The 25,785-nt window shown below is 39.1% G+C and overlaps 5 protein-coding genes across 11 annotated transcripts in view; 2 read left to right on the forward strand and 3 right to left on the reverse strand.

Annotated features, from left to right (window-relative positions):
* LOC131320353 (polyubiquitin 9) overlaps positions 1 to 1,778 on the reverse strand; it is a 63,642-nt gene extending 61,864 nt beyond the window's left edge. Inside the window, exons 1-3 of one of the 2 annotated variants that reach the window (XM_058351042.1) lie at positions 1,610 to 1,778; positions 241 to 426; positions 6 to 45 (exon numbers count right to left, since the gene is read on the reverse strand). In XM_058351042.1, the coding sequence (XP_058207025.1) occupies positions 6 to 45; positions 241 to 426; positions 1,610 to 1,612 (229 nt within the window). In that variant the 5' untranslated portion in view covers positions 1,613 to 1,778. The remainder of the gene's footprint in view (positions 1 to 5; positions 46 to 240; positions 427 to 1,609) is intronic. The other variant, XM_058351041.1, reaches the window with a different exon arrangement.
* A 991-nt stretch (positions 1,779 to 2,769) lies between these two features.
* Positions 2,770 to 6,231, forward strand: LOC131320351 (uncharacterized). The gene is made up of 6 exons (XM_058351038.1): positions 2,770 to 3,001; positions 3,129 to 3,253; positions 3,998 to 4,094; positions 4,219 to 4,328; positions 5,360 to 5,434; positions 5,972 to 6,231. The coding sequence occupies exons 1-6, from the start codon at positions 2,932 to 2,934 to the stop codon at positions 6,020 to 6,022; spliced, it is 528 nt and encodes a 175-aa protein (XP_058207021.1). The 5' UTR covers positions 2,770 to 2,931; the 3' UTR covers positions 6,023 to 6,231.
* Positions 6,232 to 9,170: 2,939 nt separating this feature from the next.
* Positions 9,171 to 12,489, forward strand: LOC131320346 (uncharacterized). The gene is made up of 3 exons (XM_058351027.1): positions 9,171 to 9,575; positions 10,465 to 11,846; positions 12,060 to 12,489. Exons 2-3 carry the CDS (start codon positions 10,497 to 10,499, stop codon positions 12,081 to 12,083), a joined length of 1,374 nt encoding a protein of 457 aa, XP_058207010.1. The 5' UTR covers positions 9,171 to 9,575; positions 10,465 to 10,496; the 3' UTR covers positions 12,084 to 12,489.
* A 2,205-nt stretch (positions 12,490 to 14,694) lies between these two features.
* Positions 14,695 to 18,737, reverse strand: LOC131320356 (putative leucine-rich repeat receptor-like serine/threonine-protein kinase At2g24130). The gene is made up of 4 exons (XM_058351044.1): positions 17,331 to 18,737; positions 16,101 to 17,279; positions 15,569 to 15,980; positions 14,695 to 15,413 (listed from the first exon to the last, which is right to left on the reverse strand). The coding sequence occupies exons 1-4, from the start codon at positions 18,243 to 18,245 to the stop codon at positions 14,998 to 15,000; spliced, it is 2,922 nt and encodes a 973-aa protein (XP_058207027.1). The 5' UTR covers positions 18,246 to 18,737; the 3' UTR covers positions 14,695 to 14,997.
* LOC131320350 (uncharacterized) lies at positions 16,604 to 25,464 on the reverse strand. Of its 6 annotated transcripts, none has more exons than XM_058351035.1 (6): positions 25,273 to 25,403; positions 23,547 to 23,620; positions 23,150 to 23,253; positions 22,948 to 23,004; positions 21,806 to 22,095; positions 16,604 to 16,622 (listed from the first exon to the last, which is right to left on the reverse strand). In XM_058351035.1, exons 1-5 carry the CDS (start codon positions 25,338 to 25,340, stop codon positions 21,826 to 21,828), a joined length of 573 nt encoding a protein of 190 aa, XP_058207018.1. In that variant the 5' UTR covers positions 25,341 to 25,403; the 3' UTR covers positions 16,604 to 16,622; positions 21,806 to 21,825. The 6 variants fall into 6 exon arrangements, with proteins under 6 accessions (XP_058207018.1, XP_058207015.1, XP_058207016.1 ...); XM_058351032.1 differs by lacking the exon at positions 16,604 to 16,622 and adding an exon at positions 20,993 to 21,232; XM_058351033.1 differs by lacking the exon at positions 16,604 to 16,622 and adding an exon at positions 21,540 to 21,619.
* Positions 25,465 to 25,785: the final 321 nt, after the last annotated feature.

Raw genomic sequence — 25,785 nt, forward strand, 5'->3', positions numbered from 1 at the left:
ACAACCTTTTCTCAGGGTCAGAGCGACCACAGCATCATTCTCAACCTGAAAAAGGTGAGACAAATGCATTGAACACGTCAACAAATCCTCAGGTGAGCTAAAAAAAATGAGATTTTTCAAGGATATCATAACAAGAATTCCATAGGATGATGGGAACCAAGTATTGCTATTTCTCAATTCTCATGCAAATAACATGGAACCCGGATTTTGGGGATAAAATTGAAGAAAATGGAGTGATACCTTCTGATCTGCCAACGTTTTTGAATCATCTAACACTTCACCGGTTTCCACAAGAGTCAAGCGCTGATCATTAGCAGGTTGATCAATAAGGGGGTGCAACTTCTGCTTAATGTCAAGAATTGTCTCCGTTGGATCACACTGCAGAAAGTAGGTAGTCTTGCTACGCTTGACACGAATGTACATCGCCTGAAAACAAGTCCCAATTACAGATTCGTCAAGTAACTGAAATAATAACAAATTGCTAGAGCGAAGTGCACTAGAAAAGTACGGTAAAACAGGATTTACTTGATTTGTCCTGTGCCTGTGCCTATTGGAGCTAAATGCTTCACTGTGCTTCAATGGCCATTAATTGAGGTTTTTGCAATGTTCCAGATTCCAATTGTTCTGTGCCCATGTCTTTATAGATAACCTTTATTGGGCCAAATGTAGGTTCTGTGTGAAGTGCACACCCCAACGGCGACCAAACCCGTCTAACAACTGCTCTAAACACCTGTCGTTTTTTGCACTGAACTAGGGCACTGGAGCTCAAGGCTAATATTCCTTTCAGGAACTGAACACTTTCTAGAGCCATAATTGAACCCATATACGATCATCTCAACTTTCTCACACTTCTATGAATGAAGACAATTATAAAAGAGGAAAAAGCCTTCCCCCACCCCCAATATTGCAAACTTCGTATTCCTTTGTTCACCGTTAAGGTAATGTTTGGATCTTGGACAGGTTATTTGCAGGAAAAGATAACAAGGCGGAATAGCTAGGAAACATACACACATATTTGGGTAGTTCTCCTGAAACCTTTTCTTTTCCCTCCTCAAATCTCTTCACAAAACCATGCTCCAAACTCACCCTAAAATTACATAGTAACACGAAAAAAAGAAAAGATAATATCCAAATTGGTGGATATGATAGTGTTCCCTCGACATTGATTTGTCCTTGGGGCCACCTCACCTTACGCAAACGCATGGAAAGAGCTGTGGGAGGGACTGGAGAGATTAGCCCGGTTCATCGGAACACTCTTCATTACTAAAACAAAAAAATAACTATTTTCGCCATTCTTGCGAAAATACAAGATCCATGAAAGGAATACACGATACATGAAGCTGAAGGCAACCGAATCTAATTCTGGAATTCAAACCCTAAAATAAGCACATACAAAAAGTCAGACACATAGCAGAAGAGTCGAAAGAGCAGGCCGAGCAGGCCTTTGATCATCTAAAGGTTACTTCACAGATAAAACTGTATGCATTGATTCCTATACATACGCTATGTATGCGTACGTAGGGTAGAACTAGTAGAATGATAAACACTTCGATGTGGATTGTACATGCAATTACTATCATGTTTCACTGATCGATCAAGAAACGCTAACCATTTGACCAGGATTTGAAGTCTCCGGCGACGGAATTATCTTCGGAGAAAGTGACCGGAGGTACGGTGACCACCGGTAGCGTTCTTCTGCTTCTCTCTCTCTCTCTCTCTGCGGCTCGGAGTCCAGACCTGTGAAACAGTTTAAGGCTGTGTTTGGATTTTAGAAAATAATGTTTGGAATAGGTGTTAATGACCGGATTGGATCCGAATTTCATCCGGTACACTCCGAACACGATTGCCATAATTTGATCCGATAATCTGTTTTTTCTGATAATTCGAAAACAATCATTCTACAACTATAAATACTTATACGAATATTTACATAAATCCATTTATATTCACATTGGAGCACATACACACTATACCTCAAATATATGTATGTAAAGTGTTTATGTCTTTGTTTGTGGTTATATAATAATTGATCTGAAAACTAACGAATAGAATTTGATTATAGGAGATGTCCATGAGTTTGGTTGGACAAATTATAGTGTTATGGGTGTATTTTCAACAACCCAAATTTGACGGGTTGACAAAATTTTAACCCGTAAATAATCCACCAACTTATAAAACTAACGGATTTATTTATTTTATTTGTTGATTTCAGCGATTGCTCAAATCAACAATGAATGTCTTGTTTGGATAGCGTTTTTAAAAAAAATTCCAACTCAAAAAACACTCGTTACCCTTACTTTCAATCACTACTTACTCATATCTTTAATCATTATTCTCATTTCTCTCTCTATCTCTCTCCAATTATTACACTTACTTTCAATCATTACTCTCATTTCTCTCTCAATTCATAACCTTACAAAATTTCTCAAAAACTCATCCAAACACAGTAGAGATAAACCAGCCCTTGAAACTAAAACTATAATTTATTATCAAGGAAAAAGTAAAGGAAATTGAATTCTACACTCCCTTTTTTGATATCAACACTCCCTTTTTTTGTCTTTTAGCAAAAAAAATTACATATACTTTTAACACTAAAATCTAAAAAAATGAGTGTAAATGTCCAAAAAAAAGGAGAGTGAAGTAAATTATATTTTTTCGAATAGAAGGGGGAAAAAGTGAGACCCTGGAAACTCAAAGGTTTTGCATAAATGTCCTTGAACTTTATCATAACTTGAAAATGACCCCTGCATTAATGGCCCGAGTCGGATTAAACAGCTCTAAATGTCACCATCAGGTAGTTGATGAACTTGAAAACAGTTGTACACAGATGACCCAACCTTCACCCAAAATTTCCTAGCTCGAAATTAGGGTTTTTGTTGTCATTTGTAGACCTAACAATCTCCTTCGATTATCTCATCGCTACTTGAAACAATGGGCAATACATCTTCGATGCTCACTCAGTACGACATCGAAGAGGTTCAAGAGCACTGCAATCATACATGTAAGTACATACGCGTAGATCTATGTGAGTTCGCATGTCTATGGTAGTGAATTGAGTTTTGGGGGATTGTTGATTGGTTAATTAGTTATCTGCAGCGATTTGTTTGTTTTTGTTTGGGGGGTTTCAGTTTCACAGCAGGAGATAGTGTCTCTATACCAGAGATTTTGTCAGCTCGATCGCAACGGTGGCGGCTTCGTCTCCGCCGACGAGATCTTCTCCGTACCTGAATTCGCCGTCAATCCTCTCTCTCAGGTACAAACATTTTCGTATTTGTATGTGTTTCATCGCCACACCCTGTACACAATCAATAATAGGAATGCTCTCTGCAAAAGTTTTACCACTGAAACAGCGAGTCCCTGCACGCCCTGTGCATAATCAAGGAAGTTAAATAAAAGGGTGATACGTATTGGATATACGAAGTGACTTGTGGTAAAAAAGTTGGAGGAATTGTATATGGAGGAGAAGATGGAACGAAGGGAATAAAGATTCTCACTCATTTGAAGATGAGAATGATGTGAACCTTAGTGAAATTCATGTCTTGAAGGTTGCGCGCGTAGAAGTCTATTGCTAATCTTTTTGTTAAGAGAGAGAAAATACAGGCTTATTGTTGTATGTCCTGATATTTTTTTGACCTAGCGTTTCAGGTGATGGGGATGTATTTTTGCCCATTTCTCTCTGCTTGGTAGGGATGTTTACTGGTTTTGATTTATGTGTGTTCTATTTTTGTTTCTTGGACCTAAGACCTTGAGTTGTGAAGTTTTCTACTCCCATTGGCCCGATTGTGTCTTCAGAATCCATTTGGAGAATTTTGTAGCCATCTCGCCCTGTCTTCTACAACCCTTTAGGCATGTCCAGAGCTTTTTTGTAAATACCTTTTGCGGTCATGCAGTTATTTGGAGTACTTGTTTATTTATCTTTTCAGTCGTACAAGGTTGTATTGATGAAATGAGGCGGAAGATTTAATGTTGATTTTGCATCTCTGTTTCCTCTTTTCAGAGATTGATGAGGATGTTGGATGGATTGAATTTCAAGGAATTCGTAGCATTCTTGTCCGCATTTAGTTCTCGTGCAAGCTTGCAACAAAAAGTCGAATGTAACGACTCTTTCCCGTTCTATGTAATTGCCAATTCACATGGGGGATGTTGAGTTGTTCAGTATATCTTTATCTTTTTATTTTTTGATGTCCAAATAAAACAACGGTACATGTTTTCCTGTAGTCATCTTCAAGGTTTATGATTCTGATGGCAACGGAAAGGTTGCATTCAATGATATGTTGGATGTTCTACGCGATTTGACTGGACAATTTATATCTGAACCACAAAGGGAGGTTAGTTCTTTGTCTTGTTTATTTTGGTAAGCATTATTTAGTTCTAAATTAATTTGGTTTCCACGAGAAAGGCTGGATGGAAACTCATCTGAACCTAGGTTTGCATTATCCTTGGTCAGTGGTGTATCAACTAATCAGTAGAATTGAGGAAAAGAAGCGGTATGTAGATTTGGAAGTCTAATTAGTTTGCCACCAATGGGAAGCAATCTTCCACTCGACAATGGACATATTGTAAGAGGAGAATACAGAACCTGCTATTCGTTGGGATATTGGAAGAATGAGAGAAAAGAAAAGGAAATTGCCTCATGTGACATAAAATGTTGCAAAACACTATCAGTGTCATTTGAAATTTCAGACAGGGGGTAGAAATAGAATCCTGTCCCATCCTGGAACGAAACAACGCGTGTTAATTTTATTCAAACTTTGAGGAAGTCCTTCTCGGAGAACTTATCTTTTCATTACAAAGCTCTGATCTAGACTAGACAACATGCAGAGAAATATAAATTTCTCGAAATGCCTTATGTATTCACTTTTCATTGGTGCTTTCCAGGAAACCAATTGAGTACTGTGAGTAGAAACTCTTAGGACTTGTAAGTCCTTTTTATGTCCATTATATGAAAAGTCAACACAAAATCTCGAGCTCTGTTGGTTACATGTACTGATGTACACAAGGCCAGTTTGGTGTAGATCTTTGGGAAAAGTCCATTTTACCCCTGTGGTATAGGTCGGGTGCCGTTTACCTCCCTGATATTTAGACCACATTACCCCCATGTGCAACATGGAATAAAATGCACCGTCAGGTTGTCCATCTGTATTACCGGCTTGTGTAAGGGACGCACACAGTCCATCTAAGCTACCACGTTACCCCCAGCATTTGGAATCCCTTTCGCTAAGCTACCTCACATAAACTTCATCTAATTTGATTGTCTATATCTGGGGCCATTTTTTCCCAAAGACTGCATACTACTTGTTCTGCAAGATGAAAGCTGGGCCAACATGAATGTTTGTTTTTCGTGACTATGTTTATACAGAAAGTTCTGACCCATGTGCTCGAGGAAGCAGGCTACACAAAGGATTCTTTGTTAATTGCAGCGGACTTTGTCAAGGTAATGAGAGTTTACTTCTACCATACCTAGTTAATGCAGTTTTGGATACCATATGGTTTTTATTTTTAAGTATGATGTTCAATTAGAAACGCCTAAATTCTAATTCTGATCTGCCATGCACTAGAGATGTAGTGCAGTAATGGGTATAGATTCTATAGAACCTCTTTTTTTGAAGTTGGGTATAGAACTTTGTTAACTGTTTTCTTATTAAAGAAGAATGATCGAAGTTTGTCTTTTTGTGCCTGTGGAAGGCAATATGCACCCATATTAACAAGCTACTTACCAATTTATCTCAACAAATTGATACTCGAAAACACACACGCGCAAGCATGCACGTGTGTGGTAAGGTAAAAAACACGCACCAACTTGGTATTTTTTGGGTATTGTAAACAAAGTGGAAGCCTCAAATTAAATTTCTGACTGATGTAATTATCTCGTTGAGTAACGGGGTTTAATAATTTTCTTTCTTTCTCATTAGACAAAGAAAGAAAAGCTTGATTATTGTTTCGCAAAATGACTATCCACATTTTCTTGCAGATTCTTGGAAACTCTGATTTGAAGATGGAAGTTGAGGTCCCCGTAGATTGAATTGATGATAGTGAGTGTTGCAATGGAAGTTTCTTAAAATAACGGAGCTCCAGTTAGGTTGCGCTGCTTGCGATATGTCCTTGTGTACAAAATTTTATCCTACATTATGCTGGTAGTTTGTATCGAAATATTTCCCCCTCACCCATTGTTGCTTTATTAACAGTTTGAAATCATTAATTTTCCAAGTTATGCACATGTTTTGCGACGTCCTTTTATGGCTCCTGCTTCATCGTGAGCTCTAGTGAGGTTGTTTTTGGAACTGTGGGAAGGTAAAAACTAAAAAGAAAGGAAGGTAAATAAACTATTTCGTAATACTAAGGTCTAACTAAAATAGTAAAATGTTACCTGATGTTCCTGTTCTATGGGCGGTTTTTGGTCTTGATTTTCTTACTGGCACATTGCTACAGATTCACGTTAATTAAATTTTTTTTTTGGCCCAAGTCAGATTCACATTATTTGGAATTTGTTGGAAGTTACTTCTCTTTCTAATGTATATAGTGTGAGCAATTTATGTTATAAGGTCAGTAACTGCTTGTATATTTTGATTTTGGAAGCCTTGTTTTCGAAAATATATTTTCAGCAATGGAGAACATGCTTTTTTTTTTTTAATTTGAATTACAAGCTCCCAGAATAGTACTGTACTACAGTATAGGAGAATCATGTGATATGATATTCAATTAACCGGATCTTAAGACGAGTTTTAAAAAGGGGAGTGATTTTTGCATTCCTTTTTTTAACTAATCTCACCTTTTTTGTTTTTAGTGAGAGGGTATTTTGGTAATTTCACATGCTAAAAACAAAAAGAAAATGTGATTAGTAAAAAAGAAAGTATGAAAATCACTCTTCTTTAAAAAATAAACATTTATCAAAATGAACCCGAGATTGACCATAAAAAACTACCATAAGACATCCCCATAGTTCCCATACTAATATCTCTGCACGGATCTGATCATGACTGTGAAGTCAACATATGCATTGAAGAGCTTTTTTTTTAAGAGCATAATATATGCATTGGATCTTGTCTTAAAAAGAAACACATGCATTGGATCTGATAAAGAAAACATAAGAAACAGGAATGCTACATGCACCGATTTTTTATCCAACTTCGGACACAATTATGTCTATAACTAATGAATGCATATGGGCTCATATGCATTCAACGGTTCCGGAGATAATTATGTCTAAAATTGTGTAAAAAAATCTGTTGTGTTTCTAGACTTTTTTTTGTTCGTGAAACACACATTAATAACCTTTCCTCTGTGCTTACATACATCTGCATGAAGACATACATCTCTCCTACACCGCTATACGGTACGGTATTAATTGTACGAAACGCGGGAGCATTCAAGTGCAATGGTCGGCCAATGCTGGACCCACACAATACACCTTATTTTAGTTATTTATAGCCGTTGGCATTGACCACTAGGGGTGTGAATGGGTCCGTCGGGTTGGGTTTGACCCCGAATCAGATTATGTCGGGTAACAATATCTCGGGCCCGAAACCGAACCGAACAGGTGGTAAAAATTGTCCATTAGCTTGATTCTTTACGTCGGATCTGGTTGGTTAGGTTTACCCTTCGGGTCGGATTGGATCCGACCCCACGGGGTAAGGAACCAGACCCAAAGGGTAAGGAATACACCAACTCGAACTTAGAATCGAAAATTGTTTTTTAACAAAAATAAACCCACACCTGTCCAAACCACATGTTCGATTCCGCCTGAGATCCTTCAGATCGGGTTGGTCGAATTGCGGGTTCTTTGCAGACCCCTAAATGGCCACACAGCTGAATTTTCAACTACTCCTAAAAGAACCTCTTTTTATTTACAGAAAAGCTACAGGTACAGCATTTGCTGCACAGCAGTCATGCACAGATCCGTTTTGCGCTCGTCTCGGGTCCCGCAAAGATGATCGGAGCCGCTCATTTTGTTCCAAATGTGTCGCTTATGGTCCCTATAAAAAATCACCTCAATCCAATATCGGGAAGGGTGTTTACGAATCATCCAACTTTGCCCTAAATTTTGAAGCAAAGTTGGATGATTCGTAAACACCTTTCCCGATATCGGATTGAGATGAATTTTTACAGGAACCATAAGCGACGCATTTGGAACAAAATGAGCGGCTCCGATCATCTTTGCGGAACCCGAGACAAGTGCAAAACGGATCTGTGCATGACTGTTGTGCAGCAAATGCTGTACCTGTAGCAGAGTTCTTTTATTTATTACCGAGACTTTTGAGAACACAGGGTCCCACGTGTCATCATTATCAATCAATGCTATAAGTAATTAACTTTAAAAGAAAGTATACTATGTGATTAAGCTCAGGATTATTGTTCATAAGCTCTTCTTCTGATTGGATCTTATGCAATAAGAACTTCGAAACTCCTTAAATTTTCAAAACAAGCTGGAAGAAGTTAGATTGGGCTCGTTCGGCTTGTTTAAAGGCCTTTTGATATTGGTTCGTCTCGTAAAGAAGTTAAGATTGAACATATTTTTGAAACTAGCAAGTTTTTTAAATCAAATTTGAACAATCACTTACCCGGCTAGCTAGAATTCATCTATCGCCTTCAAGTTTTATAAAACAAGATTGGATCAATGGCTTCCTCGTAGATTGATACGACGCATACAACGATGTAAGGATATCGCTTGATCTAAGTAATATAATACGCGTGCATGAGTGAGAGCGCGAGAGCAAAGATTTGAGAGCAGAAACAAAGGATACTAGTATATGAGTAATGTGGCCTAGCTCTTGATTAGTGTACCTAAAAAATTGAGTGGTTGATCATGAATGGTTAAAACTCAATTGTCAAAACAACTCCATGGTAAAAACCATTTCCTTGTAATTTCTCGTTTGGAATAAGCAGAGTATTTAGCTGGCACGGGGTGGCCTAAGTGAAAAATTATTCACTAATCACAATATATTCCTAATGAATGGTTCTAGAGACAACGGTCATAAAAAAGCGAGACTAATCACAATATTCCTAATGAATGGCTCCAGAGGTCCAACGGTCAAAAAAAGATGGAAGATCTACCGTTAAGTATACAAAACCAGACTAATGTATAATCTCGAAGGCTTCAAAATAAAGATACCGAAGTACTGAATAATTTTCCAGCCCAGGGGGCTAAGATGCGATTTTTAGATTCAGTCATCTTTCACAACCTGCGCAAATTCCATTCTACTACCTCCTTTTGGGAGTATTTGCATTCCTTTTGGGAAAAGAGACAACACAACAAGCCGTTACAAAGGCGCAACCCAACCTTAATGATTTGAATCATTTGGATTTTCTTGCGGGGCTTTACACTGTTTGTTAAAGCGTTGAGGATATACAAAGAAAAAGGTGGTCTCTCTCTCTCTCTCTCTCTCTCTCTCTCTCTCCCTGAAAAAATCTGATCTGGGTATCTTTTGATATTATCGAATTCCACTTCCTGTTCGAATTGTCGGATTTGTGTTCTTCACCTGGGCTTTTGGAGGGTTTTATACATTTGGGTGAAGTTGTAATCTTGAGGAGAAAGGGTGGCGATCCTTGTTCAAAAAGTCTCCATTTTGTCAAGGAAGGTAACTGTTTCTTATCTCTCTTGACTATTTTTTTTCCTATGGGCTTTTGTTTTGTGGAGCAAATTATATCTATCTCTACCTTAACGTGTAGGATTTGAGTCAGGGTTTTGGCAGATTTTCTGGTTTTAGGCAGATTTTCTAGGTTTTGGTAGTTCTCAAATTTTGGAGCATTTTGAACTGAGGAGCAATTGCAATTAATTACAAAGCCTTCTCTATTAGTGGAGATCTTAGTTTTTAATTCTGAAGCCAATGATGATTACTCCCATCTGGTTCCTCTAATATGGTTCTTAAGAGTTTAAGAGATTTCAATTGCCTTGATACTAGAGTGGAGATTTATGGTTTTCAATCTGGAAACCAGGATTTTTCTTGATAATTCCATGTGCGTGATGATGACTTGAAATCTAATCGGATGCAAACAGAATTCGAAAGTTGAAAACCGCTACCTAACCCAATTTCAATAGTATTTTTTATTTATAACCAGGTGTCCGAGCTAGCTTATCGCACCTTGACTAATCATGGGACCAACCTAACCCTTTTTCAATGCAAATATTGCCCCAAAGAATGTGCCTTCGTTATTGATTTCTCAACCTATCTTATCCAATTCAGTTAATGATGGTCATGCTCCATTTCCTTGTGATTCTGTAGTTCATCATCTCCTTTCTACTGGTTCAATTTTGCTTGGAACAGTTAAGGGTTTAATTCCCGGAAACTTTGAATAGTACAACTCCCTCCCCCAGGTGTGCTCACCTTGTTTAAAATAATTTTCGTTAGTATTTCCTGTCAATGTAAGAATCACAGCATGAATGTTGATCCCTATCTTCAAAATCCTACCCATTTGCGTGTTCTTGGGTAGTTATAATGAACCAACCTTTTTTTCTTCTGTTTTTAGGTATTCTTGCTTCCACTAGCAACCAATGCTCAATGGCAGATAGTAGCATGGGTATAGAAATGGTGGGAAATGAGATTCCAGCTTTAAAAGAAGCACTTTTTGCTCAACAACAGCTTCTGCAAAAGCTTTACAATGAGTTGGATGTGGAAAGAGAAGCCTCCGCTTCTGCAGCCAGTGAAGCTCTATCTATGATTTTACGGCTGCAAGGAGAAAAGGCTGCTGTGAAAATGGAAGCTAACCAATACAAGAGATTGGCAGAAGAAAAGATGTGTCACGCAGAAGAAGCTCTAGCGATTTTCGAAGATCTTATCTATCAGAAAGAAATGGAAATTGCTTCTTTGGAATATCAGGTACAGGCTTATAGGTACAAACTATTAAGCTTGGGATGCAATGATATCGGTGTTTGTGAAACAATATTTCCGGAAAATCTACTGCAAAGAAACGAAAACTTAATTGGAGACGTGGGTTGTCAAACGAATTTGAGAAGGAATTCTATGCCACTGATGCCTCTAAAATTCTCATATCAAAGGAAGGGTAGTTTTGAAAAGGAAAGATGTGTTAGTCCGGAATTGAGTTCCAAGATAGAGGAGGAAAACATAAACAGTGAACCTAATTCAAAGATCTCAGATATGGAGAAGAAGTTGGAGAACTATGCGATTGGGGATATTACTTCATACTGGGAACAAATCAGGAAGTTAGATGAACGGGTGAGGGAGATAGCAGATGGCAATGGAGTTAAGTCTACGAACTTGAGGAGCCGATCAAGGTCTTCTTCATTAGTTTTTGATTCAACAAAAGGACCCATCACTAATGAATCCGGCCACTGTCAATCCTTACTTGACAACGAGGCAACTGTCAGTCCTTCTGGTTACTCATGTGTTCATGATGTATTTGAAGTTCCACAAACTCGTGAGAGTGAGGAAGGTTGCAGAGGAGATAGAGAACCAGAGAGACAGTTGGTATTGGAGGGTGATAATAGGGATGGAAAGCCAGATTCTGTTCCACCAGAGGCTTTCAAACCACACGTGAAGAAGGAAACCGATTGGGTAAGGAAAATGTTTCCATCCAAACACCAGAAAAACAATTTGCCTGGACCAAGTGAGAGGGTAGCTCTTGACTGCCATTTGGCTCTTGTTCACTCCACAACCGAGGTTGCTGAATCTCATTCCAAGTTCCAACAGCTTAACATTAGTAGGATATCAGAGATAGTTGAGGTTGAGAGAAATGGTGAAGGATTGGAAACTGCTAACAGAGAAGAAGAAGAATTGAAGTTGTTGAAGGAGATTCAGGAGCAACTCAATTCAATTCAGTCTGAGATAAAAAGTCTGAAAACTATTAAGTCCTCTCCTTCCTACGAGTTACCCCTCCTTTCCCTAACTGAGGTATACTTTTTTTGCTAGCTTCTTTCTCTTGCATCCCGCCAGAGAAATCTCCATTACTAGAGAATAAGAACTGTGGTAACTTATAGCTGTGTGGTTTTGTGAAATAGGAGTATGATTTAGGTGCAAGAAGATAGAATTAGAATAACTTTAATTTTCTGCGGTAAGGGTCTTCCTATAGTGAAAGGATAATGGTATATTACTTATTGTGGACAGGCAATGTTACACTTTTGGCTCTGATCCAACAATAACACTACCAGCTCCAGTAACCATCAGTATTGACTCACCACATCATTCACCTCCATTTGCACTTTGTCAAAGGTACTGATAAAGGGGATACTATTGCATAGATGATTGTGAAGTGTATTCTTGGGTTCTGCTTGGATTGACATGAAGATGGGATTGATTCTGACTTGATTTGAATTCATTTTCTTAACAAGATGTATACCGGCTTGTCTTTTTTTCCTTCTTTCATAAGGTGTATACAATGTATAGGTTTGATACGTGTACATAAAAAGATTGGATTGTAGGAGAGATGAGTGCCTGTCTTCACAGGATTGAGCAATGCATGCTTCCATTCCTTGTACTTTATCGTTTCCTCGTGGATATTAATGGATTTAGTGGCAGAAGTGTCTCTTTTTCATGATATTGTTATTTTGTCATCTGCAATCATGTTTGGTCCATCCATTTTTTGTCTGCTTACATACCTACATAAAGTTCCATTGGCATAAACAATGTTCAGTTCCAAAGAAATATGTACAGTGTCTGGAAATTCTTATTCATGAAGAGACCAAATCCTTTGTACTTAGAATCACCTCTGTATAAACATGCAAGTCAACATATGAGACTTCTTTGCAGGTTAGGCTGGAGTAGTTATCATCAGGAGTTGTTTAGCTCATGATGGCATCTTCTGATCTTCCATAGTGAAGGATGTAGGGTTTCAAATCACACAAGGCCAATGAGTCGTGGTTTCGTACGGATTGGTGGAGGCCTCTCCCCCTTGTGCTGTTGGCTTCAATGCCTGTTCGCACATCCTGTGCATAAATGGCCGAAAAAATAACCGAAGTAGCTTGACGCTCATGTAACCTAACGAAATGCTTGTCGAAGACTAGCAGTTGCATTGTGCCCCAGTCGGGCAATAAATTCCGTCCAAGACTAAATATTGGCTGATAGCAAACAAGTACCGCAAGGGAAAGATAAAAAGGACTTTGAAAATAGAGTCAAAGAGTTTTGAGTCAGGACCTTTTGGTGCTAGAAGATTAAGCAGTCTCAGTTGCCTCATTCCTTCAAAGCAGAAGTTCATTTCTTCAAGACCACTAGTCGATAATCTTGATTTCTTTTGTGATATATTCATCAATTGGTTTCATTGCTTTCTTCTTCTTTGTTTCAGTGGGATGGTAGGTTTAAGGAGAGAAGGCAAAAGGGTGAAAGGGGATATTTCGGCAAACTATGAAGTGAACTATGATTTGCCAGGGGGCCTTTTCAATTTACGTATTCTTTTAAAATTCTTCTTGTGGTTGCTAAATTAGTAAATTATTGTGACTAGATGTCAACTACAAAAGTTACACAGTACAGCCTAACAATGAAGCAGAACTAGTTTTGAAAATCATCAGTTTATGGAGTTCGTGTTCGTGCATCTTAACCAATACAAGAGAGCATGCCATTCAATAAGGATTCAACTAGTAACCTTCTTTCTCTTGGATTTTCTCACAAAGGGAGCAACTTCTACCATGCCATGTCCAACCCTTCGGGCCACTGAAGGTTTGCCCGACTGTTAACTTCAGGGCTCCGGAATCAGTGGAAGAGTGCGTAAGTTGGCATGAACATCCGGTTATCAAAAAAGGTAACCATGGCAGGTGAAGGATTTTAGTGCATTTTATAATTCATTTTGGGCAGGCTACTAAGTTGGGTCATTTTTCTTGACCTTCCACTAGCTACCTATATAATGGCTAATTAAATATAGAAGGGTAGGCCAAAAGAAGCACCAGTGGAATTTGATTAAGCAAAGCACCATTGCCACCATAGGCTAATTACCACAAATAACTATGCTAATGTGTCCAGATAATGGTAAAATATTGTCACAGAAAGGTGCTTTGTTAAGCTTAATTATGATCTGTAATAGCAACTAGTAATGATATTTTGATAACTCAGACGTCTGGGTTAGCTTACACGCATCTCAATTAGAGACAAATCCCACCGCGTACTTACAGAGCGGCATTCGTAAAGTCAGATCCAAAGAGTTATGGCTTGCTCCTTAGTGCTTAAAGTACATAAGCGGGCCAACGGACGGCAATGAATAGTCAGACTAGCCAACCGGGACTCCCTTCCCAGGCCAACAAGACAGGCCAAAGAGTGATCTTTGAACGCTACTATGCATCCTTACTCATAGTAGAGTGGAAGGTAGGTTTGGGTATAGCAGGACTTGAACCTGCGATCATTAGGTTAGAAGCCCAATGCTCTACCAGGTCAATTAAAGTCGGAAAAAAACTTTGTATGTATGAACTGGTCTCAAATGAGTCGATAGCATCGAGAGATTTTGAACCCGAGACTTCAGGAGAGAATCAACTCCTAAGTTTCAAGCCTCGACTACCAAGCCAACCCCACATATTCATTGAAAATGATATTGATAGCCCAGGGTTGAGTTTGTTTGGATGCTTTCATTGATTTGTGGGACCAAGAAATGTCTCAAGTGTGAAAAGTCTTCTTGAATGAACGAAAGAATGCCAATACAATTTGCTTCTTTCTGTATTTTTTTTTTTTTTTTGACCTATCAGAAAAGGCTCAAGTGCTTTGACACAAACTATACAAAATACAGCACAGAGAAGTTATAGAACAAGAACAATGATGAAACAAATAACTGATAAAATTACTCCAATGAATTGAAATGGATTCCAGCAGACTCTTTTGGATAAAATATTCTTTGACAAAGAAAAGAAAAAAAGAATTGAAATGGACTCTCTCGAACCCTAAAGCCTTGGCTTTTCGGGTACTTTTCTCTTCGCACGACTTCTTAGTTAAATTTTTACTAAAACAATATTTATGTGTAGAAAGACTAGAGAAATTAAAAAGGATTAAATTGGGGAAAAAAAAAAAAAGGAATGTGACACTGCATTCTGAACACATCTCTATGAGATTTTTAAGCGTGCCCGATGGTTCACCTAGTTAGTGAACCCTGACTTTTGTCACAAGCTTCTTCAATGAGCAATGTGGAAGAAGGGCTACAAAGATATTGCTTCAACCGTGACATCTCATGGGCAACATCTGACATAGTTGGCCTTGTTGAATGGTTGTACTGTGTGCATATTAGCCCTAGCTCAATCAACTCCAAAACGACGTCGCACCACATCTTCTTGTCATAGACTTGGGTGCCATTGGGCGCACGCCTCTCCAAAGCTTCTTCGACTAGTGGCTCGAGCTTGTGCGGGTACTGCCTCTTCACCCACTCGTGAAGGCTCGAACCCTCGTGGACAAGCACGTCCGTGGGGCGTTTTCCTGTCACTATTTCTAGCAATAGGACTCCATAACTGTAGACATCTCCTTGCGTTGAGGCCCGCTTTCCTAGTCCGTATTCTGCATTTATCACGCAAGGCTATTGTTCAGTTATCAAGAAAGGAAAGAGTAGAAAGTCAGAGTAACTTTAGTAAACTCAAACAGTTGGAGAAAAAACTACCAAGGGAGAGTAAGTTTCAATCACTACTAGTAAAATAGTGCAAGAAATTAAGTACCTGGAGCAATGTAACCAACTGATCCACAAAGCAACCCATGTGTAGAACAGAAGGAAACCGAATCATTCGCTGATTCACTCTCATCGTCGCCACCTTTCACCAATCGTGCAATGCCAAAATCGGTTACCAAAGCAGTCATGTCCTCATCAAGGAGAATATTGCTCGGTTTCAGATCGCAGTGCACGACTTTAACAGGAGAGTGATGGTGCAAATATGCCATCCCTTCCGCGACATCGCTGCAAATGCTCACTAGCTGAGGCAAATCTAGCCCGTGGCTCAACCCGTGCCTCGGGTACAGATGGTTTTCCAGGCTCCCATTAGGCATTAGTGGCAAAACAAGTGCCTTGAAATCTGGATTGCTACAGATTGTTATGATCCTGATCAAGTTTCTGTGCCTGGTTCTTTTTAGTACCTGCAGTGGCAGTTTCAGAAATTTTAGTCCATCATGAACGATGTTTATCATCTACTTCTACTGAATTAATACGTAAACAATTTTGTTTAAATTTTTAGGAGTGAAGCTGTCTTTGAGTACCTGACATTCTCTCTTGAAACTGCCTGAAATCTCTTCTTTTGTCCTCGAATCCAATACTTTCACGGCAATTCTTGTGTTGTCTTGGAGTAACCCCTTGTAGACATGACCGAATTGCCCTGATCCAATTAGGCTTGAGCTGCTGAATCCACCGGTGGCTTCGAAGAGTTCCCGGTGAGTGATTCTCGGGTACTTTATCTCTTTACTTCCTTTTTCTTCTCCCTTCTCCATTTCCCCGCCACTAAATCCAGTGCATTGTCTTTTGAACCTTGCCTCGAGCGATAGAGGGACTCGAAACGTGCAAAACATGAGAGCTGCAAATGAAAATCCTGAGAGGATAACTGCCAGGATCATTAGATGTTTAATCCTTTTCTTGGGGCAGCTTTTCATGCCTTTGATTGAGCCACAGAGCCCCCGGTTACCCACGAAAGAATCGATGCTCAAAGACAAAAAAGCCCCCTCGTTTGATACATTCCCATGGAAGTTGTTGAAAGACAAGTTGAGATGTTCTAGAGCTGAAGACCTCTGCAGAGATTGTGGTATTTCACCGGTTAAACGGTTGAATGAAACATCAAGGTCTTTAAGGTAAGTCAAATGTCCAATTGCGACAGGGAGAGAGCCTTGAAGTAAATTATGGGAAAGATTGAGATGTTCTAAGGCAATGCAACTCCCAAGCTGTGATGGAATTGTTCCAGAAAGATTGTTTGAGGACAAATCAATTGCTAAAACCATGTCCATTTTGCTCAGCTCTAGTGGAATAGGCCCTTGTAAAAAATTGCTAGACAAATTCAAGTACAACTTCAAGCTGCTTAGCCCTGCAACTTCACTGGGAATTCCCCCAGAAATTCTGTTTTGGGAAAGGTCCAGTATTTCCAAATTTATGCATTTCCCTAAACTTGGTGGGATTGTTCCAGAAAGCTGGTTTCCATAGAGGAAGAGCCTTCTCAATTGAGAAAGATTAGCAAAACTATCTGGGATCGATCCGGATAGCTTGTTGTTCGACAAGTCTAAAAGACCCAAATGGGGAACATTGCCAAAAGCCGATGGGATCTCACCGGATAGCGAATTGTTCGACAAATAGAGCCTCTCTAGTCTTTCCAATTGGCATATTTCGTATGGGATGGATCCATTCAAAAGGTTATGAGACAAGTTCAAGAGGGTGAGATTGAATAGGTTTGAAATCTGTGGAGGTATAGAGCCATAGATGAGATTATCATCTAACTGAATCTGTACAAGATTACTGGAGAGATCACCAATAATAGAAGGTAGTTTCCCACCAATGTTATTTCCAGCCAATTCAAGTTCTTGCAAATTAGAGGAATTAGCTAAAGAAGAGAAAAAGGGATCAAGGTTTGTGTTACCATGGTGGCTTATGAAGTTGTTGTAGGAGAGGTAAACATATTGCAGCAGCGGCATTTGAGCCAGTCTCTCACTTGGTAATTCCCCGGATAGGGAATTTGATTCCAAATCAATCCATTCTAGTATTGTGGAATTGGAAAGGGATTTAGGAATTTGACCCACCAATTCATTAGACCAAAGCAGAAGAAACCTCAACTTCCTAAGCTCACATTGATCATTCAGAGGTATGAAACCACTGAGAGAATTGTTGGAAAGGTCCAAATATTCCAGAGAAGAAGAGCCATTGCACAAAAGTGGCATCGGGATTTCACCAGAGAGTCGGTTACTTCCAAGATTAAGGTACTCCAAATCGCGAAGTAATCCCAACTCTTTAGGAATTTTCCCTTCGAGAAAATTAAACGATAAACTGAGTTGTTGGAGGCCGGAAAGTCTCCCTAACTCAGCCGGAATTTGGCCTTCGAAGAAGTTACCGGTTAAATCAAGAATTGTCAAGAAAGAAAGATTTGAAATGGAGGGTGAAATTTTCCCCCTCAAGGATCTTCCTCTGAGATCAAGCTTTATTACTCGGTCTCTATCGTTATTGCACTGAATTCCCAACCAGTTGCATACGTGAGTACCTGAAGAATTCCAGTTCTTCAGAGCATGTCCGGGGTCAGCAATGATCCTGGACATGAATGAGAGGAGAGAAGTGCGGTCACTCAAAATCTGAACATTTTCTTGACACGATACCTCAAAGAAAGCTATAAACAAGAAGAGAAAACTAAACTTGAAAATATTGCGAAAACCCATTTTGGTGGGGGGATCGAACTTCTTCGAAGAGCCGAAAAATCGAAGAAAGAGAGGGAAGTGAATAGGTAGAAAAGAGAAAGAGAGGGAAGTGGATGATACAGGAGAAATATTGCACCATTTTATATGGTTACAAGATGATGGAAGCTGGAGATGTCCAGTACAAAGAAGTAACGCAGAAAATTTGCAACTTTCTGCCTAACTGCCGTCGAGGGAAACTCAACGTTACGTTTGGCGCCTTAGATATTTGACTATGAAAGTATGAAATATGAATTAAACAAATTGGTTTCGACATGTGTAAACATGCAACAGTGGCCTGGCTCATGAGGCTGGGGACATACCGTGTTTTTTGCACTCACAGCCCACAGGATCATATTTAAGGATTTAATATGCAAGTAATATAAGAGTTGTCGGACCGAATTTTCGCCATATGCCCTAAAATCAATAGGGGTTAGGAAGAGCTTCACTAGAGTTGTTTATGGCCTTGAACTTCGTACTCGCAGGTCTGTTTTCAGAGCTGTCGAGGGGAGCGGTGCGGCATTGTTTTCCCAACAATTAATTCATCTCTCGCGATGATGCTCCCGTAATTTGTACGCCCATGACCTTCTAACCCTGATATACCACCAGTCAAATTGAGTTTCATCATTCCTCCTAAAATCAATTACAGCCCCTTTGGATGGAGGAGTGAGAAAAGAAAAGAAAGGGTGTGTTCTCCCTTTTTAGTGAGAAAAGAAAAGAAAGGGGTGTGATTTCTCGCCCTCCCATCCAAATAACAATGAGAAATCAAATTCTCACAGGCGACTAGTAGAGTTCCAGCGACTCTCCGACGAGCTGAAATTCTCTCCCTCTCATCTCCGGCAAACCTAGTACTCTCTCTCTCTCTCTCTCTCTCTCTTCTCCGGCAATGCACAACCACTTGTCCGACGACGATCCGACGAAGGGGTGGACCACACGCTCCCCTTTCTCATGAAATCTTGCCACTTTTGGCGAGAAACGGAACTGGGCTTGGGAGGGTTTCTGGCTTCCCTCCGTCTCTCACCCTCTCTCGCCTTCTTCCCCTTCCAAACGAGGGAGAGATTGAGCTCTCTCCCCGTTTCTTTTCTTCTCTCACGAACTCTCGAGTACCAAAAGGGCTTCATTTAAGACTTTTAATGCACTTAATGTCGCACATGCATGTCTGTTTTCAGAACGATTACAAGAAGCGACACTATGTTCCCAAAAATAGCTCAAGTAAATTGGAATTGACTGTTCTAACCTTATTATCCTTGGAAATGAAAATTTAGATGCATTTCACTCGTGAAAAGAAAATGATTACTGAAATCTGAGTGCATTGAACGAGGGGAAGAGAACATGCATTTTGAGAACAGGGTATCCTTCCCTTAACGAGCAACTTTACAAGCAAAGTTAGAGACCTTTATTTTAATTACGCGATTTGGTGGTGTACATGTCAAATAATTATTAAAAGGGAAATTAACTTAAAATAGCTTAAGGCCTAACCTGATCGATCACCATGTAGTAGTTGTTTTTTCCTTGTGGGAGTTGTGTAATTAGTGGATGATGCGTTGTTAAGCTGCTGAAGATAATCTAGGTTATAAAGCACGCTTAGGTTGGAGGGTAAGGGTGACGTGGCAACAAGGTTTTCCATTCCGGTATATTTGTCGGCTCAAGGGTGATGCATGGTGATGTCACTTCTTGTAGTGCCTCTGATTTGTGTGGACGTCATTGTCGTCCTAGTCCACGCAACAAACCCTAGTTTTTACAACTGGAAATAGGACGAGAGCGTCGGAGGGAGGGAGGAATGGCTTGGAAGAGAGGGGAGGGGAGAGAGAGAAAAGCCCTCATTGTGAGGGTAGAGAGAGCAGAAAGACGGGGAGAGGGGTTCACAGATCTGGGGCCGTGCCCTCCTTCCGTCACCACAACACCAATTAGGAGAACCCGTGACCAAAATTGATCGAGAGAGAGAGAGTGAGTGTTGTTTTGTAGTAATAGAAAGGCAAATTATCATGAGATCGGTGAATTTGATTAGATCAAGATAATATTTCTGTTGAAATACTTTGTTTACCATTTTAGATCGAACTAAACCAATACTTTTGTAGTTTTGTTACATTTTTTGAGTTAATTTGGTAAGTAAATTTAAAAGTCTAAACATAAACCGCAAAATTATTTCACTCTGCTTGACTAATCTCCACGTCAAAACGTGACTAATTTCACAATTTAAAAGCCAAGCTTTAAGAGACAGAATTACTTTAAGAGAAAGAATTATACTTAGTCGCCTATCTATCCTATCCATGGTATGAACAGATCTTGGCAACCCATCAACCCATTACTAACAATCACGCTGGGGCTATTTAATTAGTAGTATTAATTACAGTTGTTAGAGACCGAGAAATAAATATCATATGATAAATTATGCTAGTCCGAATCATCAATGCATTAGGTCCCGTTCCAGAAACCTTCTTAAAAAATAAGCAACTTATTTCACATTTTCAAACTAAAAAATAATGTAAATGAAAAATAATTTTTCAATTTTTTTTGTATCGTATAAAAGATTTCATCGAGATATTTCAAACAAGATCCATATTGCATATTTTTAGATTTCAATAAAACCATAATTTTTTAGCTTGAAATTGTCTTCTTAAAAAATAAGGACTTTTTTTCGTTTGCAAAACGGGCTCTTAATATAACAGATAATGCTGCGGCTATTTTATACTATGATAAAACATCGTGAATCACAAGTAGCGAATTCGGGTTGGTTTTTGTTAACAGACAACCCGCCCTGAGCAGGGCCACAGCGGCCCATTCTTTCTAGCCCTTTAATGCGGTACGCTCTTTCCAGCATGGTGAAGGAGGTGCACAAACTAAGATGAAACGAGCTGGTGTTAGCCAGAAGGAGCCGAACACAAGACCTCCAAACTTATAGACGGCCAAAAACTGCTGCGCTACCAATAACAGGTTAGAATTTGAATCGGCTGCAGGCCTCGCATTAAGCCCTTAAACGAAAGGGAAGCAGGTGAGATCGATCATACGCACAGTTTAATGCTAGCAAAATCTAGGAGACTGGATTATGAAGTCTTAAGAATTATTTTAATTGGCCTCAGAGAAGTGAATAGATTTCACATTTGTAATGCTGCTTTAACAAGGTTAGGCGCGGCAAGTTGCATAGTGCTACATCAACTAGAGGAAAAAGTACTCTGCTTTCTTGTTTTATTAAGCTTACCACTTGATTGTTTTAAATTCCATTAACACTAGAAATTCAAATAAGGACTTTCAAAGCTTTTATAAACAATGTCAAGGGCAGGAGAGAATGGGATTTCGTCATCATTAGGGTTCAAACAGGACCACCTTTTCAGTTTTTTCCTACTTGCTTCTTTTTCATACTGAGAAACACAGAACAAGGGGTATCAAACTCTTTATCTTACAAACTGATTGGAAAAATAACACAGAATCTAATAACACAGCTTTTCCTAACATAAATTTCGATTGTCATAGATAACCGTTCTCACGTGTTAGAATCAAACAGAAAACTGTATCACCTTCCTCCAGTGGAAAACCAAGTCACATACCTGACAAAGACCATGTCTACTCAAATCCAAATGCCACTGAAGGCTTCTTCAAGCGCACGTTTCTTGCTCAATTCTACACTCCAACCTCCTGCCCTTCCCCCTCTTTCTGCTTTAAGTTTCATCATTTCTTCATCGTCAACGCCGTACAATTGCATGTAAGGATCCGATCCACTTGGAAAGGGCTGTGGAGCCGTGCCTGTTGGCTTCGGCTGAGCAATTGCAATTGCAACCCCAGGAATTGAAGGTGCATAATACCCCTGTGTGCCAGTACCAAACCCTTCTTGAGAGCTCTGCCTCCATAAAGGAAATGTAGTTTAGAACGTGTGATATTCATCGGCACATGGCATATAGAAACAATCTTGCAAAGACAAGCTGAAAATCCACATATAATGTCATCTTACGACAATGTTGTTATACAATGACCGAATAACATAAGCCACTACATAAATTACTTGTTTTTCAAAGTTGTTATGTTTGAAATACATACAAATACATTTTGTTGCAACCTCCCTACCCATGAAATAGCTGGGGCTCTGGAATGATAGTGGTATAGAGGTTTCGTGAAAGTCTTCTCTTGTTAAAAACATTACAATTCATGTTCACGTGAAGGTGTTAAAGCATCCAACTCAAAATCAATTGGCAATGAGTGGAAAGGCCACCCATGATCATAAACTAGTTTTGGAGGAGATATTTAACCGATGTGGGACAAATTCCACCAAACAACATAACTACAGTTTACACATGAGCAAAGTTGGTACAAGGTTCTTCCAACTCTGCTCAAGGATGGAGATGACAGAATCTTGTTATAAACAACACAATTCATGCTCACGTGAAGGATAACATAACTACAATTTACATGTAGCAAAGTTGGTACAAGGTTTTTCTAAGTCTGCTTAATGATGGAGATAACAGAATCCATGCAGAAAAAGTTGGTACAAGAATTTTCTATGTCCGCTCAAGTCATTTTCATTGGCTTTCATCTAGGTTATGAATAGTAGGACGTTGAAGCAAGACAGTAACATGAATCCAAGAAAAGAAAAAAACTCGCACTTCCACGTAATATTGTCCATAAAGGACTTAAACAGAGTGCATGTTCATTAGATACCCAAGACAAGAAATAATAATCCATCTGAACTTCTTACCGCGTCAATATCTGGCTGTCCCTTACTTGCAGCCAACGCTGCTGCATATTCTTCAGCCTGTCCTAACAGAATAACCAGAATAAGGATAGTCAAAAGATTATGCAGCAGGTGTCACGAAATTTGCAAGCTTGAGAAAAAAATATAACCACATGAAACATTTGCAGAGCGTGACAATCACAGGTTAGCTAACTTGAAAACGAACCTTACGAGCTTGAGCATTCATAATTTGCTCAGCATTTTCTTTCTGGTACCGTGCAATGTATGCTTCAATAATAGGAACATCTATTCCTTCAACCAAGTTTACTGCTGCAAAGGTAAAGCATTTTTCAAATGGGTAAGAAAATGTTGGATAGTAACAGAAAGGGAAATCACATGAAGCTCAAACTAAATCCAGGGGAGGAAATGCTCACATCTCTAGAGGGGATGGAAAATCCACATAACAAACCACGAGATAACGCAACAAAATCAAGGTTTCTATCACAAGTTCACAACCCAAGAAAGGTGACAATCATACACCCAAAAAAGTGCAAGACTACCAAAACTGAGTGAAACAAGGAACTCTTCTAATCCTGATAAAGTGCAAGACTACCAAAACTTACTCATGTCCTCCACCTCTTCCAAGTAATCATTGTATTCTCTCAAAGATGGGAAATCCTCCACTCTTTTATTAAACCTGCGCAATTGGAGAGAGAGAGAGAGAGAGAGAGATCAAACAACATTCAAGAGTTTGGCTTATTTTAACTTGCTTGTACATTGCCTAGAAGGAAGTGTCAGTCAAAACAAATTAAATTCTTGAAACAGAGAAATATGGGAAAATCTCAGATGCCTGAATGGGTAATCAGGTGTACTTCACTCACCAACCTACAGTCTAACCAAATGTAATACTGTAATAGATGATGCAACAAAGCAGTATTATAACTTTCGTAAAGGGAAACTTCTCCATCCATTGGATCCTCTCTGATTCCAGGATATAAGCACTTCAACTTAAGCCCATGGCATTTCTGTTGACAATTTATATGATGTTCGTCTCCTTTTTGCCGTATGTTTCTGTTTAAGTGTGACATGTACCAAACAAACGAACGAATATGCTTCCAAATGCAATATCCAGTATGTGTTTAAGGCAGGAAACACACTGGTGTTTTAGCAAAATTTAACAATTTTCTCTTAAATGTTGAATAAGAGCCAATGGTAAGCTGAACTATGTATACTACTAAGCCGGATGATGAAGGCTGATTAACCAGCACTTGACATTTTATTCTACTACTCAACCTGAAGAATTAGTTCCACAACACTACCTGTACTAGTCCAGTAAGATATAAATTAAAAAAACAGATACTAAAAAGACTCATTCTTAATTTCGGGATGGAAAATGATTTTGGCACTCCACTTTTTTATGATGGCACTCCAAAACTTGTCTTTTAGTGTAAAAATTATACATAGCAAGGCACACTAAAAGACAAATTTTGGAGTGCCATTGTAAAAAATTGAAGTGCCAAAAGATTGACCATTCTAACACATATTCAGACATAGTGGCATTGCGAGATTTAAAACCAGTTCATTACAAAATTCACGGGTTTAGGGTTTGGGAGTATGATTCTTCTGTCCATGCCAAAAGATATAAATTATGCTTTAGGGTTCAAGGTCTAGGCATGTCTGTCCATAGATATAGTCATATAGACTAGAAACACAAATACGAAAAAAGACACAATTTAAAATTTTGAGACTTAAAACCAACTCATTAAAACATTTCATGGGCTTTCCTCAAATTATTTTTTTTTTGTCAGGCGATATAGTCAGTGGAGTAGTAGGTAGTATTACCACAAGGGGTTGTTCTCCTATCCATAGGAATCGAACCCATGACCTCTCACCCGGTCGCCCCCAAAGGGGACTACATGACCAACTGGGCTACGCCCAAAGGTCCTCATATTTTGTTGAACATAAGATTCCATGTTCCAAGTCCAATTAGCAGTAGTAGTCAACAAGAGAACCCATATCCTTCGCCTCATTTTTCAATAGCAGATATACCCAAAACCAAAACCTAAACTTATTAATGCTTCCCTACCTTAATCCTCACAAGTCAACACTGCTACTTCTCATCATTTCAATTCCCAAAATTATCTTGAATCGCTGGAGAACCGAACTTAACAACAAGTTTCATTACCCGTAGCTATTCAAAAAACAGATCCCAGAAAATCTATTTAATCTTGAAGCTCTGGGGAGATGAATATATCAAAACAGAGAAGCACATTTGCGAAGACATGTGTGTGTGTGCGCGCGCGTGTGGGGAGAGAGAGAGAGAGAGAGAGAGAGAGAGAGAGAGAGTACATGGTAGCGATCCGCTTGCGAATGGCCATCTCCTTGGCGAAGGGATTGGTACCGGAGGCGACCACCATTCCGTTTTCCCGACCACCGCTATTTAAGCTTTTTTAAGGTTTTAGTTTTGGGGTTTTAGCTTTTTTCAACGAAAGATAGTTGTGGAACCAAAAAAGCTACTGTACTAAAAAGTTTTACAGTAATAATGATAATCTGATACAAACAATGTTTTAAATTACTTCACCCCAACAGACCAACACACGTTGTTCACAAACACTTGCACGCACTCCCCAACCCAATGTGTAATTGTGTGCAGCGCGTATCCCTTATACTTTGTTTGGAAGTTGAAGAAAGTGAGAGAAAAGAAGATGATGAAAAATGGGAGAAAATTGAGAAGAAAATGAGAGGGACATGGGATTATTCACACTTCTAAATTTTTTTTTTTAAATTTTCTCTTCTCTTTTTCTCCAAACTAAACAATAGGAGATAATTTATTTTAATTTTTCCTTCCTTTTTGTCACTTTC

The sequence above is a fragment of the Rhododendron vialii genome, chromosome 3a (genome assembly GCF_030253575.1).
Source record: "Rhododendron vialii isolate Sample 1 chromosome 3a, ASM3025357v1".
NCBI classification, from domain to species: Eukaryota; Viridiplantae; Streptophyta; class Magnoliopsida; order Ericales; family Ericaceae; genus Rhododendron; species Rhododendron vialii.